Source organism: Stegodyphus dumicola, chromosome X1 (assembly GCF_044657685.1).
Source record: "Stegodyphus dumicola isolate Sdum_Otavi_A_Nest chromosome X1, ASM4465768v1".
Lineage (NCBI taxonomy): Eukaryota > Metazoa > Arthropoda > Arachnida > Araneae > Eresidae > Stegodyphus > Stegodyphus dumicola.
In genome coordinates, this window is record NC_140780.1 from 126,806,722 (window position 1) to 126,824,745 (window position 18,024).

General features: G+C 31.9%; 1 protein-coding gene across 1 annotated transcript in view; it reads right to left on the bottom strand.

Moving 5' to 3' along the window:
* LOC118198024 (uncharacterized) overlaps nucleotides 1–18,024 on the bottom strand; it is a 286,163-nt gene that overhangs the window by 116,311 nt on the left and 151,828 nt on the right. Inside the window, exon 4 of the mRNA XM_085807216.1 lies at nucleotides 6,082–6,223. Coding sequence (XP_085663342.1) covers nucleotides 6,082–6,223 — 142 coding nt within the window. The remainder of the gene's footprint in view (nucleotides 1–6,081; nucleotides 6,224–18,024) is intronic.

Consider the following 18,024-nt stretch of genomic DNA (forward strand, 5'->3'; position numbering starts at 1 on the left):
GTTTTCTGGTTTAGACGCACTCCATTCCTTAAATAGGGCTATTATTTTGATAAATGCATTGTCTCTATACGTTATCCGAGTGCTAGATTCGAAATACAGTTTCTTAAATGAAAGATAAATATCATTACAATTTCGTAGAGTTTCCAAAAGGTGTTTTAAATTTAAAAGATGTATTACTAATGAGAAAAATTTAACTGAAGGTAGATTTCTTAATTTTAGTGAAACTGAAGATATGCTATCTCACTTTGTAGAGACATTAGGATTATTTCCAAGCAGGATACACGAAAAATGACCAATGCCCTCGCCCTGACTCGAACCACGGACCTTTCGAATATGCGCCGAGTGTGTTGATCACTACACCACGAAGGTATGCTAAGAAGGCTGGAGAAATACATCATAACTTCAAGAACTATTTATAAATAACGGTATAACTGATTTTCAAAAAGTCAAAATAAATTTTAAATGAATATTAATGAACTTAAAGAGAATAGAAAACATGTTCAGAAATGTTGTGTCCATGAGCAGTTGTTTCAATTACTTTTCTCCTTTAAGTTTGCTTAAAACTAATTATATTTTCAAGTAAATGTAGTTGGAAGTATAGTTCTACGAATTACGCTCCTTAGTTATTCCATTTTTGTATTTCATCCAAGAAATTAGAAGAGATTAAAATATTATGAACGAAATTTCAAGTAAAATATATCTTCTAAGAAAAGAATAAACGTTAAGTTATAAAAGGAAAACAAATTTAGAAACTTGAAAGTATGTAAATTGAATATTTAAAACACTGCCTGAATTAAAAGAAATTGCCAAAGACCTAAAGAGTAATTAGTATTAATTTCATACGTTGAGATAAAAATTTATATAAATTGCATATAAAAAGAAATACCTAATTACAGAACTACGGAAAATATAAAACTAAAAATGCAATAAATAATGTTTTACGCATTACTTACAAACGAAGAAGTTCAGTGACTACTAAAATTATATCTTAGGTCTGTTTAAAAGATAGAAAATTATAACTGCAATTTTCAAGAAAATTGTGCAGGGGAAATATTCACCGAAGAAAACTGGGGATGGTTTATAAGGGGAAAAATATTTGCATTACAAGCAAATGCATGTTTTCTAATTTCTACAAGCTCTTTTATGAAAATAAGGAATGTTATTAGTACTTATGATAACTTAAATCGAAATAACATCGTAAGTGTGACATGATTTATCAGCATTAATAATTCCGCAACCAGTTTGGGTTGAAAAAACAGTCTGAAATACCATTTTTTTAATACTTCAAGATGACGGCAAGAATTTCATTTTCGGAAATCGTACCTCACTATTAAATCAGGAAAACCATTTCATCATTAAGATTTTGATTTCATAAAAAATATTCTTTGAAAACTTGCATTATTAAAAAGTTTGAAACGTTCTTTTTTTAGTCAAGGCATTTTCATCAGTGAATTCATTTATAAAGTGTAAAGTTTAAATTTTATGCAGATAACTACCATAAGCAGTTACCAACTTCACAAAAGTAATGTGCCATAACTTACTTCGTTATCTCACTGACATATATCTGTAGATAGAATTATTTATACAGCATCAGAGGGTAAAAACTAAAGCAGAAGTCAGTTTTTCCAAATAAATTATCAATAAACGATTATCAGACTCCAATGATAAAAGTGATCTTATACAGAGAATCAAATAGAAGCTTGAACAGTTCACAGAATTTCGAGATCTCGGAAAATATCTGAATATTTAGGCAACCAAAGAGGAAAGGGAAATGACGGAAATTTCAGAGTTAATAAAACTCAGAACAATTCCAACAATTTTAGAAGTAGAAACGAGATAAGCATTATAAAAAAAAATCAGAAGATAAAGAAGTATACCGTTTTCCTGAAGATACAGAATTTAGGAAAGCAGTATTAAATTTAGTTAAGTCTCAAGACCGGATATTACGAACTCAACCAGAGAGCTCAGAAACTAGAAAGCTTACTAGTACTTGACTGGAAATCAGTACGATCTTTTGGTATTTCAAATATAAATCAATTAGAAATTATGAGCTAGCTTAGTTATAACTAGATTCATTTGGAAAATCATTGGTTTGGAATAAGTTTATAAAGTTTATTTAAGGTCTGACTGAGCAAGAAATGGAAACGAAACTAATAGAGATTAACTTCCAAATGAATATAACTTAAAATTCTTTAGCATCGTAAATAAAAAAGTAACATCGATATACAGGGTGTATCAGTACAGAGGTGACAAACTTTCAAGTGAAATAGAGCACACCTAGACGATGGGAAATTACACAGCAATGCATGGTCGGAAACGCTTTCCTAGCACGGTATTGGCAACATCAAGAAAGGCCCCGAACGGGGTGAGAAAACATGTTTATTATTCGGAGTACAGTAAAAAACCAACAAAAAAACTACATAAAGAGACAATGATCGTCATCAAAGGTGTTCGAAATTACGACACGGACCGTGACGCAGGAGCCGTGCGTCATGCATCTTCTATGCGATCTTCCATTTGTGATGCAGATCTTCCATGAGCCGGAGAAGTGAGGCCTGCATCACGGTCCGGGGTCTTAATTTCGAACACCTTCTTTAATAACAATCGTTGTTTGTTTTTATTATTATTTGTTGGTTTCTGCTGTACTAAGCATAATAAAACACGTTTTGTCTCACTGTTTGTGTCCTTCTTTTTTTTTTTTTTCGTTTTGTGTCATCACTACCGCGCCAGGAAAGCGTTTCCGGCCATGCGTTGCTATGTGATTTCCCATAATCTAGGTGTACTCTGTCTCTCCCGAAAGTTTCTCACCGCTGTACTGATACACTTTGTAGGTAATTGTGTTCATATTTGATGCAATACTTCATACTTTTAAAATTTCTGTCTGTATCCAAACTTTCAAAAAAAGTTCACCACTTTATTATAAATTTGCCAGATATAAGACTTCCAATAAAGACTTAATTATCTTTAGATTCGTTATTATTAATATTAATTTTACTCTACTAGAGTCATATGATTGCATACATCTAATAGGCTAATAGGTCTTCGATTTTATTTTCTTTCCCTCTCAACCCCACAAAAAAAAAAAAAAAAAAAAAAAAAAAAAAAAAAAAAAGAGGGGAAGAGAATGGATATTTTCCGAGTTTTATCTTTTAAACAGTTTTTAAAGTTTAGCATCATATGCCTTCAGAATTAATATTTTTCGGGTCAAAAAAGGAATATGTATATTTCGAATCAAAAACTGAATGATAGTTTTCGAATTCATGATATCGTAACGCATTTTCTCGTCTTTACCGGGTGCCTCCGTGGTGCAATTAGAAGCAGTTACAATCGGCTGGTAACCGGTAGGTCCGAAGTTTAAATCCCTGGGAAGGCATTGGTAAGTTTTCCTGCTTAAACAAATCTAAGTACACTCAATAACTGAATGCGCAAGACCTGAACTATGGTGGACGATAATTCGTCGCCTCCTGGATTGGGCGACTGTGTCCCTCCTCCTCAGTCACCTTTTACATGCGGAAGAATATAAGGTATTTTCTCTCTCCTTACCATGTAATTTCGTGGTGGGATTGAAAGCACGTCCGACTTGCACTCGAGAGGTCTAAAGTTCGAATCCTGGCGACGGCACTGCTAATTTCTCTTATTTTTTTGCTAAAAAATAAACCTAATTATTCTATTTTTTAAGCATCGTAACCTTTTGAAGTTCATTAACGAGCTAAACTCGCATCCCAGTTGCACATCGCAATGGGTGCTGCAAAACAACAGCTTGCATTAAAAATTTACAACTGACAAATATCGCACGTGTTTGGGAAGAAAGAATTGCTTAATCTTGCAACCGCCGAAGGGTTAATGTGTGTTACGAAAGGTAACATGTTAACACTGTTAGCCATTAGTTTATTCTGCATCGATGTGTTCTGCATCGCTAATGCAGTACAAATAACCCTGCCCGAGTTCTCATTCTCAACTCTGTAAAGACCCTGAAACGCTCAATTCTATTACCCTATCGTGAACCTAGAATTATAGTTATCGTAAGACCTAGAATTATAGTTTGCGTGACTGGAAAGGAATCTCTGTAAATGTCCTCGATTAAGCATGTTTACAACACAGGAACGGGAACTTCGTAGATATAAAAGGGTGAAGTTTTGCTGGTAAGGCGTTTTAGGTGTCTGCGGCCTCAGGACGTTTCTAATAAATCAAATTTCCGAATTCATTGATCCTTTCTGGTGACTGAATAATCTGAAAATGACGATACCATTCAACTGAACTGGGCAACAGACGCTCTACAATTCAGTTCTATTGAAAATGTCTGAGACTGCTGGGGATGTTGAGGTTCATCATGCCAGCCGTAGTTTCCAGGGGCTAAGACCCGACTTTGTAAAAGAATAGTGTAAACACTGCGGAATTTAATTTACAGTCCAATTGCTTCCACTGAAAACTGACCCTTCCTTACTTAAGCACTGCTTACCTATCGCACAGCTGAGCGTTTCTTACTTGCTGCGCCATGGCAACTGGTTTTATTAAGCGTAATCGAGAAAACGTGACTTGTTCCTTTTTATTTTTTGGAAGGGTATTCACGCATATTTTTCTCTACGCCGCTAGTATGCAAGATAACGGCATAGATATTGTATGTATACCATTAGCTAATGCAATTTTTATTAGAAAATATATAATCTTAAATTTCTGAAAACTATCACCAAAGAAGAAATATTAATCGTTCGTTTAAAAATACTTTTACAGATTGTATAACTGTAATATAAAAAGTATAAGATAGTAAAATTAATTACAAATGAGAGAGCTATTTGAGAAGACATATTAAAATGAAACTATATTAGAAGAAAAGTATTTTCCATCTTTGGCAAAGTATCCGTCTTTTGAGCGAAGCATAGTAAAGAACACGCGTGGGATTGGAGAAGCTTTTAAAGAACAATGAACACATTATATGTATTTTCCTTCGATGTAAAACTAAAATTTTGGAATTTTATCGCCTGGAATATGTATAGAATAACGCCATAAAAAGTGATTCGGTTATTCCATTGGACTGTGTTACCTCTGGAAGTAATGCAGTTTATCATTCTGACTGACATTTTCTCTAGGTAGAAAAAAGTGTACGTTTATCATCCGTAGTTTTACTATTAAAACAGGAACTCTCAGCCAGTTAAATGGTTAAGCAAGCTTCGCAGTTCCTTATGTTATATTATTGTATATGGAGACTTTACATAGATGTTTTTACTTCAAAAAGGGTATAAGTAGCTGGCAAGAAGCATTAAGATCACGTTATTTCTGACCTTTTGGACCTTAATCTATTTTCCCTTGAAACTTTTATGACCCTTAAAACGTCCTGCAAAAGATTGCTAAAGAATCGCATTTCAAGAATTAACTCAAAAATACAGTTCATTCCTTACCCTACTAAGGTTCATTTGTGGTGTAACGTTAAAAAGTTTCTTGCCACAGCTTCACATGTATCTAAATTGCACTTTTCCTTCATTACTTTTAATGCTATAGGAAAAATGTGTTTTATTATACTTACATCTTGTAATAGAAATATCTTTCGAATTTTTATCTTGCGTACTAACTATATGTATTCATATTCTTACCTTGTTCATTTCTCATAGTAAAAAAATCAATACAAAAGGAAGTGATACGTATGAACAGGATATTAATATTTAAAAATTAACTAAAGGCTTAATATTCTATTGAAGATACTTAAAATACACTTTACAGGTACTCTTTAGTACAAGGATCTTTGGTATATTATAAAAATTATAATAAATTTTAAACATATATAAATAAAGTACCTTGGATTTTACTAATGAGTGTTTAAGAAATAAAGAACTAAACAATTTTTCCACATACAACGTGAAGTTAAATTTAATTTTATTTGAATAATTGTCATTTTTTTAATGCATTTCCCTCTTATTTTCCAAGAAATATTTCAGACGTGTGATAGAAGTAAGAAGAATTAAGTAGTTAATTAATACTGAAATAACAGAAATTAAACTTGTAATAATTGATTTGCTACCTTTTTTTCCAGCTTGCTGTATTATACTATTGTAATCATATAATGATTTCTAAAAGTTACTAACTTACCAACACGACTCACGCAGGCCTTCGTCAACGTTTTGTTCTTCGTTCACATTTTTTGATATTTCAATTAGATGTCTGTATTTTGGTGCGCACTTTTCTTCAGCCAAGGAAATGTTTTTGAAGCAGGAAGCGTGAATTAGATAAACTGGAAAAAAAATCTTTATATTTAATTCATTTCTTAAATTTTATTTCAGTATTTATACACTCGTTATAATATAATGAGGACTAAAATACATTCAACATTAAATTCTGTTGTATTATTCGCTAAACAGATGCAACTATTTATCTTAAAAATTCAGTTTACGTTCTCATTAAAAATTTCAGTTTTCAACGAAGAAAAATGTGTAGTTAAATGTAAAGGAAAGTAAGAAACTAAGCATTAATCTGTAATTATTAGTCACTATATTGTAGCTAATTGCATAAAGTAAAAAACAAATAAATGATACAACTGTAAAAAGATGCATAGAAAACATAAACATTAAAATGGTAAAATTATTAAAGAAGATAAAATAAATATAATTTTGAAAGTAAATAATATGCTTAGCTCATTAATTTCGTACCAATTTATAACACAAATTACAAAAAAAAAAAAAAAAAAAAAAAAAAAAAAAGCTAATAATTGCAAAAGTCCTTAAGATTTTCTGTCGGAACGAGTCTATAAAAACGAAAGACATTGAAGGAAAACTGTGAATCAAAGGTTGTATGATAGCTTATATAGAAATTCATAGTATCAGAAATAAATAAACAAATTTAAACAGTAACAGAAAAAGTTTGCCTGAAGACGCGTGAATGTAGACTTATGTCTAGACCCGATTAAGATCGCTGTAGAGTGATGATTAGTTGGTTGTCTGTGGTTTTATTTTATTGCAGTAACGTTATAAGGAGCACCTTGCTGAAAAGAAATACATCTGTAGAGGTTTTTTAAGGGAAATGGGCCCATTTTTACATCTGTTAAGGAGAAAGCACGAAAATATCCAAGCAGTCAGTATGCTCCGCAACTCAGAATCGAACCGACGTCCTTACCAGTGTACCTCCAATTTACCCGCTAGACTCCTCTTGAGCGGGACAGCTGTTTGATTATATATATTCTAACTTTTAGACACAAGTTTTCACTTCTTAGGAAAACTGAAGCGCTAATGCATATTGCTTTTAATTTGAGCAACTTCTAAAAATATGTGCAGAACTAAAATGCCGTGAAATATCCCTACGCGCGACTTTATTTTTTGATTTTCTTAGATTTCCGGACGACTAAATTTCTGATAGAAATAAGAAGTTCTTTTCATCGATTAATGCAATGCTGAAGCTTAGTCTGTATTTTGAGAGTTAAAGTGACACTTTTAACTCTCTGTCAAACATGTCTGATGTTTACGTAATACAATTCAGAATTCGATCGAAAAACGGATATGTCGCCTGCTGAGAATGCAAAATGCCACCTGGTATCCTGGGTTGATACGGCAAAGCGTCATCTCCAAAACTGATGCAAATTTTTTGTGAATTTTATGAAATGGAAACTTCAAGTCTTTCAATGCAGCAATGCAGAAATGCAGTTAGGTTATATCACCGATCTCTCAAACGATTCCAGAGATTTCCTCATAAGGAGTTATTAAATTATTAAAAACCTTTGCAAGGCTCAAAATTAGCATTTTAATTGCTCATAAAAAGTGCACTTCTATGATAACTGAATTCAGCGAGAATGAGGAGACAGAATGCCAGCAAGTGCTCACATGAGATGAGGTTTAGATCTAGAGTAATGTCCGATTATAATCTAATGGACACTTAGCATTTCTCTCAAGACAAACATAATGCTTACTGTGCATTATTTATATGTAGATATATTTAAGAATTTAATGTTATGGAATTTACACAGAAATGGATCTCATGCTTGAATTAATTTTCAACTATATCCCTTATGACTGAAAATCTCTTAAATGCCAAAGCTGCACACAAGTGTGTTCATGATTTGTCCTATGAGAGCACTTTGGAGGCTCCTGACTAGAACGAATATGGTACTTACTCACGCCTCGCACTAGATTTGTAATTCGATTGTCACAGCAAATGTTTGATTCTCATGTAACACGGATAATTAAACAAAGGCATTTTGAATTTTGAATCTGAAATGAGACATATTACGCCTCTTTTCTTGCTACTGTTTACCTCCTTCAAATTATTCGTAGAATAAGTTTCTGTGGAGGGAAATAATATGAACTTCTGCAAAATGAGGTGCAGGTGGTCATGATAATTTTGGGATTTAGCTTGATTACAAATTATTTTTTTAATATATGCCAGCGGTTGATAAACTTGCGTCCCATACAAAACTTATATATATATATATACAGCACTTATATATTAATTATAATAGTTTATAAGCTCTCTCTCTCTCTATATATATAATTTATAAATTCTATTGGTCAGGGTTATCAACCAGTGGAAATTTTCTAGTTTCAAGGGGTGGAATGCAGCCAGTTTTCTATTTACATATTAAGCATTTAGGTTTAGTTTATGGGTGTATAAAACTACTTTTATCCTAGGTTTGTCATTTATCAACATTTTCTGTATAGTATTTCTTTTCTAATTTTTAAACCACATTAAAAATAATTTAATTTTAAATAAATGTATTTGTATTTTTCGAGTTTTGGAAAGAATGGGGAGGGAGGAGATCGTCTAGCAATAGCAAAAGGGGTGCATGGGGCAAAAAGGTTTGAGAGCCACTTCCGTAGATTATATGTGTATATCTATCAATCTCTCTCATATATATATATATATATATATAGAAAGAGAGATATATATATCTATGTACTTATATATAATATATAGTATATCTATCTCTCACTCACGAGAAAAGAAAATTTCATGAGAATGTATTAGAGCTACATTAATAAAATTACAATCGTTTTCTTCATATTTTTATAGAACTAAGCCATTAAGTTACCTTTTTGAGTATAGCAAAGCATGTTTTCAGTTATGAATTATGATTATTCAACCCAACCTAAATAAAGCCGTCTTTGCAGTTATAAAAGTTGCTGTCACAAGATATAAAAAGGCATTTACACGGACAACTAATCACATTCCTACATCTTCTAGCATGAAGCGTGAATAGAAAGCAAATGACCTGTGGTTTAAATTAGGTGAATGATTGCAAATTAAAACTGATGTGAAATTTATGGTATCAAAACATCTAGCAATAATCAGAGAGCTAGGACCTAGAAACATTGTCTTTGTCTTGAATATGAGTGAAACATGCAAGAACATTTTCTACATTGAACTGCAAACAATTCATAAATAGTATAGTTTAAATGAGAATATATCATTGTGAATTAAACAGGTTGCAATACATTCTGCAGCGTTCAAAAATGCCAGATTTATATAACAGAAGTTGGTATGTGAAAAATGTTAAAAATGATAATTAAAGAACCAAGGCACATTTTAAATTTTAATTCTGTAAACTTCAAGGGATTTAGATAGTGTTTATACAGTCAAGAAACTCAGAAATCAGAAAAGTCAGGAAACCCAGGATTTTCAGAAAGGAATTATTTGCATAATATACAAAAACCGAACAATGTGGATACTTTAGAACGTTCGCCCAACAACAAAAGTCGTAAGGGAGACAAGAACAACAATATGCGTTAGATTTATTATCTAGCCTACAGATCTAACTACCAATATATGCCATCCCACAATTCATTGCATTAAGTATGGATGACACTTCCACTACTTTGTAACAGAATGAAGGAAAAAAGGACATCAAGAAATACCTTGATAATTAAGTAGTTAATTAGGAAATCCGCTTCAAGCGCTTTTCTGAAAGCCAGCGAAATTTTCAAGATGGAGTGTTGTGAAATCCTGATGATTAGATAATATATGAAATAACAGAAACAGAAAAGAAAAGAAGAGCAAAATGAGGCACTTTGCCTAATCCTGATGATTAGGCAATGTATGAAATAACAGAAATGGAAAAGAAAAGAAGAGCAAAATGAAGCACTTTTTACTTAAAGCGAGTGCTTTGTTGTGAAAGAGAATGTCCAAAATAAAACAATTCATCACATTTATCCAAACAGGAAAAGAAGAGAATATGAGATTTGAAGTTACTTAGAATGAATCAAAAGACGTATGAATGTGAAGTGTGTTTCACTAGAAATATCTTTGTACCTGACAAGGTAAGATGTATAAGCTTATAAAATATAATTTATCAAAAATTCACATTCCAAATTGCAGGACTGATATCTTTATCAAAGAACTTGTCATCAACACAGTTCACGTAATCCTCTGTTAAGCAAGTTTAAAATTTCTTAAGCAGATCAATATTTCATTATACCATAAAAGTGCGTCAGTGGTAAGCCTTAAGAAATTATTGAACTATGTAGTTTCTTCAGGTCTCTGTCATAGCAATGGTTCAGGATGGAGATATATTTATACAAAATAGACTATTATCCATAGCCTATTCTGTATAAATATCCGACTTTGGTTCACATCATAGAAAGTATAAAATATATCTCCGACTTTGGTTCACATCAGAAGTCGACTTGGTTCACATCATAGAAAGTATAAAATACGTAGTAGTTAGTAAATGCACTAAAGAAATGATTACTCAGAAGTTCAGATCTCTCAGATTTCCTCCTTTTATAACTATCCTACGTTAAACCCGATTATTTCCGAACTTCTATATTCTTTTTTGTAGTTTTTTAAAACGCAAAAATCAGGCCATCTTAAGATATTAAACCTAAGAACTCACCTTTACTCATTCTTTGATTTAGGTCTAGTTTAAATTTATTAAATACACTTTACCACGGCTTCAAGAACTTTTATATGCTTCAATTTATAGAAAATTTAGAATGTATGTTCGTACTTTTAGGATTTATTCTAATTTAGAACAACTGCAATTTTCTTGGAAAAGCGAAAGTGAGATATAATTTATTCTGCAACTGTAAAAAAAATTATATGCGGTTATAATATGATACCGCTATCAGGAAATTTTAAAAGTGAAATCTCAAATTCTTTTCTTAAGTTCTCATTTCATTTATAATCTTGTAAGATCTGCCTCTTTGATTCCACATAAACTAAATTAGATTCCACAATGAATCTGACGAATTCTCGCACAGGCGTGAATAAATTACCAGCACAGAAAAAGGGTAAAAATTAGCCCTCTATTTAATTCAAAATGATTCAAAACACGCTTTGAATAAACTCAGAGATTCATCCGTTCAAATATTCACTTCGCTTAACGTTAAATTTACATCCTGGCGAGAAAACGTGAGGTAAAGTTGAGGAGTTCAGGAACGGTATCAAACTTAAAATAAATTTGCTATGCATAATAAGGGAAACCCTACAACGTACAGTAACTTTTATTCATTCGATGGCTACGTATTTGAAATACGTTTACTATTGCACTGCTCTACGATCAAGACTGCGCCATGTCAATTTATGAGTTAAAATGTTAAAATGTAAAATACTGAACAGAAAAATCTTAGGCAATTTTGACTTTTTATAGTAACTGAATCTTTTAATTAAGATTATTCTTTAGCAGAAGACCTAGCAGAATATTTGCATAATATACATATACCGATATTGTTTGCATAATATACAAAAACAGATTAGAACATATATAAGAATTGCATAATGCATAAAAACAGATTATTTGAACAATATACAAAATCAGATTATATTTATGGGAATATTTGTTACAAGAGTTAATTTTTAATTACAGTCATTCTCTATTTCTTTAGTCGTATACCACAATGTACGCGAAGACTAAAAACTTTATAATAGATCAACCACTTGCGCCACAAGCCGTCTAAAATAATTACCATAAAAAGGAAAAAAAATATATAATGATTTTAATGAGTCCAGCTAGTTTAGTTTCATAGAAATGTTTAATATTTCCAAGTACATTTATTACGATTTAAAGGCATTTTTGCCAAAATCAACCAGATTAAAATGTAGAAAAACTATTTTCAGAACTGCGTTTATTACTTTTAAATTACTTAGCTTCTTTATTAATAAAAGACATATTAAATTAGAGAGTTAAGTATCTCAAGCTTTAACCAAATGGCAGGCAGTGGAAACACACTGTTTATATGTAACCGAGTTTGATGATTAAAATTCAAAGATTAATATCTTATATTTTGCGAATGGCAACAGTCTGGTGAGCTGGAGATAAAGATATTTTACTTCGAGCAATATTGTAACAATCGCTTTTAAATCTCTGAATTTATTAATCAAAAAGTCTCTTTAAATTACTACAAAATCTATCTATATATATAAAAGGAAGACTCCGTCTCTGTCTGTGCGTGTCTTTTGTTCGTGCTGCGAATAAGCTAATAGACCCAGGGCTACGAAATTTGGTACATGGGTGCATCTAGACAAGAGCCAGTACACCTAGAAGCGATTTTTTTTCAAAATTCGAATGAGATTTGTTTTTTATTCTGTGTTTTTTAATGAAATCGCATCGAACCTATATATCTCTCTCATTATATATGCAACAATGGCTGCGTGCCATTGTTGCTGATATATCACTGTTGCTGATACCAGCACTGTTGCCACTCGGAAAAAATGAGGGCGATAATTCTGTGCAGTTTTTAAATTTGTTTCTCTTGGATACTGAACGTTTGTCGAGAGAAGGCAACAGGAAATTGGTTAATTTATTTATTAGGATAATTAATATTTGTATTAAGGGATACTGCTTATTTCATTGTAATTTTTTTATGCGTAATACATTTTTATTGAATTTTTTTTTTGGATAAATTGTTTTGCCAAGTAAAATTCTGTGCAATTTTTAAATTTAATAATTGGTGCTCCTTTTAGGCATTTTCCGGTACATTTAAAAGCCAGACGAAGGCTGGCCGCATAGCGGCTAGAATAAAATAAAATGGAAATTCGAAATTAAATCTTCGATGTGCCCATGCTCGACGGAGAACTACTTGCATTCAAAATTTTATGGCTCTAGGTGCCGTTGTTTTTTCACAAATAGGAACATACACACATACGTACTTACATATACACAGGATTCTTCATTGAAAAATAGAGATTTCACGCTGTACATGGAAAGAACTGAAAATCATTTTCTTCGAAATACTTCTTGCATGAATTACGTTTGTATGATTTGCTTCAGTTTGAAACTTCTAAAAATAAGACTGTTATTTTGTTTTCAGACTCCTAAGAATAAATCCAAGTTTCGTCACCTGTTACAATATCAAAGACAGCTTTTGAGGCACCAGAGTTGAATCTTTAACCTACCTCCTTGTTTGAGTTAATTTGTGTGGGACATCACGAACATACCTTTCTTACTTTTGAATTATCATGCAAAATTTATTGCAGTAGAGTAACTGAAATGTTAAAAGATGCTTAAATTTTATTATATTGGTTATGACGATCGAATGAGTTCATTTGTGAAATAGCAAAAATACGTTTTGGCTGGACATCAGTTCTCAGACGACCTTCACAAAGTTCAAGCCTCAGATGTCTACGTCGACAATGGAATTCTTGAAATCAATTAGCTGTTCCTTTGGATAGTCTTAACCACCGAAAGCGGAATTAATTTGATTAACTTGCTGTAGTATCAAAACTTTTCAAACGTCTAGATAATTCCTAGCTCTAAAACCATTTATATGTCTTTATTCGTTCGACTTAAATCCGCATTTTGTCAGTAACTTCTGAATTTCTAAATAATGTTTTAAAAAGAATTTTTAAAAATATTTCTCATTTTTAATAGCCAAAATTCAGAAGAAAATTTGTATTTGTATCTGCTCTTTCTTGTACTGGCAGATTCTAAAATCTTAACTCTGGTATTCTTTTCCTATTTTTCCTTAATACAAAAGTTCTTTTAAATAAATAATCTGTTAAATTATTACTTAAAATTGTTTCGGGAACCGATGTTTCGTATTTTAACATGACTTAATTTGTAATTTGTCATGTGGTACTGAGGACAACTGTTTTATGTGAAAATCCACGGTATTATGCCTGCAAATATTATAGCTCCTATTGCTTTATTTTATCTCATCGTTTTGATTTTTCTAATCTGTAAACAAGGAAACTTCTTGAAGAATTGTATCTTGAGAAAACTGTTTGTGCAAACCAAAAGCATCCATTTCTGTTTTTATTAGCTATTTGAATACCTTAGATTTTCTTACAAATTTAAACTAAAATAAATATTTCTTAGTAAAGAGTATAAATTCATAACAGAAACACTTTTAACTAGCCGCCCAAACGCCGCAGTGTCCAGTCACTCTGCCTATCGTACCGAAGAGTCCGATTTCGAAACCCGGAGAAAGCATGGATGTTTGTAAATGCATAGCGTCTTTGCGTCATGAGGGCACTCTAAACATATGCCAAGCTGAATGTTCTCTCGTGTGGACTGGTGACTGGTGGTAGGGGAAGAGGAATGGGATACCCTTAGACCCACCATTCGGGTCGCTTTCCCTTAAAAATGGGGTATGGGCAAAACCGAATTATCACCTATAATGTGTCCAAGGCTCTTGCCAAGGACTGGAGTAATCTTGTAATCCCTGCCGCGGTGAATTTCGTGGGTTTGTTCTGATTTCAGGCAACGGAGCTTAGTCATAACAACAACACTTTTAACTGATAATTTCAAAAAATAAAATACTTTGATAATGATAAAATTAATAACATAATTTTCAACATCTTAATGCAGTGCACAAAATATTTTGAAACTCATTTTCAAGCTCATACTTTCAGTTTTCAATAATATTCAGCACGGTATGTAAAAGTCTAATCAAAAGGAAAAGAGAAATAAAAGAGTTTATACAATATCGACAAAAATTTGAATCAGTCCTTAGAAATACCCTTTTTTAAATATATAGGTAAAATCTGAATGTTGTTGTATATCAGTTTATTAATTTTAGCACTAGTTGAGTATACTCTTATTTTCGCTGATTACTGTTTTCTTTTTCTGAAGAATAAGCTATTCTTCCCAACTATTGATATTCAAACAGAGCTTGATTTAAACTTATTAATTCTTATTGTATCTTTGAATTGTAATATTTCAATCAATTCTTTATAATATCACTATTTATCAGATAAAAGTAAATACAAATTTTCTTCTGCTACATTATCTCAACGTAACAAATACAGGCTGTTTAAAATCAAAAGTGTACAGTAGAACTGAAGTGAATGATCTTTTTAAGATTAAAATTTGAACGCCACATTTCTGAATTAAGGAACTCAGATTTAATCATAGTAATGAAGTATTCGGTAAATAAATACTTGTTGTTTCACAGAAATTTCGCAGTAAGCGTTTAAAATAATTCCATTTCAATTCTTACTATAAATGGAAGATTTAAGATGTCAGTCAAGCCAGCAATCAGCAATAAGCTGAAAATTCATTGGTGCTAACAATTTTCAAAAACCAGAAATCAGAATTTAAACATTCGGTATTTAAATATATGTAAAATTAAATGAAATATTTACAAGTACGTTACAAATGCGTATATCTCACAATCATTTTGTACAAAATAGCTCATGTAATAGAAGCTAAAATGTAGAAGTAAATAACTGACTAGCATTACTTTTGGAATGCTGAATATCCCTTCCCTTTATTACCATTCGCTTTCAAGTAACAAGTCCCAAAACCTGTTACTGCATAAACTGAAGTAAAAGTCTAGTCGCATGAGAAAGTCTTAAAAAAAGAGAAAGGGAGTAAAAAGAAACCAAAACAGGCGTCACGTCCTTTCAATTTATTTACCCTGGATTACTGGAGGAAAACAGGAGAACTCAAGAAACTAAAATAAATGAAAGAAATAGCCCGCAAAGAAAATCCACCAGGGGTAAAGAAAATCACAATTGATGATACCACGTAACGTAAGATCCAAGCTTTAGGAGAAAAAAAAAACGGTTTGCCTCCTAGATTCGTAAAGTCAGGCAATTTGAAGACAGCTGAAATCAGTTTCCTTCATTTGCTCTAAAACTCTCAAGCAAAGTTAGTTGTGCATTGAATAGAACTTTTCAGCACATTTCCAATCGCTTGAGGTCTATCTCTTTCAAGTTCATTATCGGACGATTTAACCCTTTGATAAAATGTTCTTTTGTGAACTCAGTCTTGCTCTCTAGAATATCAGAAATGAAACATAGAATAAGCAAATATTTAAATTTCAAAAAATCGACTTTTAGTTAGAATCGTATTACATTGCTGCTATTATACTATATATTTATACAATCCTTTAATAAATACAGTCCACAAATTAGAAGAGTAGAAAAAGTTATACAATCAGTTTAAATCTTTGATTGTTATTTAGTAAAAGCAAGCTGCTCTTTAGACATAATCGGTTTGTCTTAAAAACTGAAAAAATGCAAGATATTCTTTGTTACTTCATTGTACTCGAAATTATTCTGCATTTTCTTTTATGTAACTCCGAGGAGCTCAAATACGTAAAGGTTTCATACACATTTTTGGACATGTGCATTCAGGAGTCAAATACTGAATGTTCGTTTCTTACTAAATTTTTTTCGGAACATCAGACTATTTTTATTTAAAAAAATTAGAATTTATTTTACTTACAGAATGCTACTATGCACTAATCTTAACTTTAGAAAAAATTTTCAGACAAATAAAAGTAATAGTGAATGGCATACGTTCAAAATTTATCATTTTTATGTATATGTTTTCTATAAGCTTTTATATATTTTCAGGTATATAAATTTTATGTTATGTTTTTTATATTTTATGTCATAATTTTGTAATTATGAAAAATAAGATGGTGAAAAGTAAGTCTGAAAATTCAGATTAAAAACTTCGACCAGAACTCGATGGATCATTTATTCAAACACAATAAAATACGGAAAGATATCTTCTTATGCGTAAGGATGTCTTCGTGGAAGATTGTCTGCGGTATGATAGAAGTTATGGCAGTTATACGAGACTAGGTTGATTTTGGATATAGCTCTGTTATTGAGAATCAAAAGTTTTCTTGTGGTTATTGGAAGTTATTCTTGTGGTTACCTTTGCTAATTGGTATTTAACTGTTTATTCTATTGTTCTAGTAACTGTTTAAATTGTATGAAGTATTGTAACGTTTTTCTTTAGAAAAGTTTAGTTTTTAAATCATTTCGGTGTTAGAGAACAATATTTGTATAGTTGAGATAGTGGAGGAAAAATTTGCATCTTATTTAACATTTGTGATTTATATTTTGTATGTATGCATAGGTGAATTAGTTAGAGATCATTAAGGGTTTTACGGCAATTAGTGTTCAGAATTATTAGGGTATTACTCAATTTTGGAGAAATTGACCTATTGTTGTTTTTGTATATCGGGGTAGGTTATTTTGCTTTAGTTTTCCATAATGGGTGAGTTTATGAGGAAATTTACTAAAGCTCTGCTATTAGAGTTAGCGGAGGAGTTTGATACAAATGTGTCTCAGGCCAATAAAGTAAGAGAAATAGGCAGGCTATTCTTAATGCCGAGGACTATGAAGAGGAAGCGGCGAAAGAATACGCGGCAAGAATTTGGGCTGCGGCTGAGCAGAAAAAGCAGAAGTAATAACCGAAAAATAGAGAGTAGAGCGGGAACGTGAACGTGAACCGGAGAGAGCAGAACGGGAACGTGAACCGGAGAGAGCAGAACGGGAACGTGAACAGGAGAGAGCAGAACGGAACGTGAACAAGAGAGAGCAGAACGGGAATGGGAGCGAGTTTTTGAATTGGAGTAGTTAAAACTGATGAATGTGGTTAAGACTAATAGCGTAGCTTCTACGGTTTCGACAGTTGAACAACCTAGAGAGGAAAGGGTTAATTTGAAAGATCTAGTACCGCGTTTTGAACCGAGTAATATAGATATTTCATTATTCTTTATGCTATTTGAGAAACAGGCTCAAAAGGAGAACATTAATGAGATCAACTGGGTCTCGCAATTAATTCCTTTATTACCTCATGATGTAGCTCAGTTAATAGCAAAAGAACTAGCGGATAAATGGGATGATTATCAGCATGTTAAGAAATTA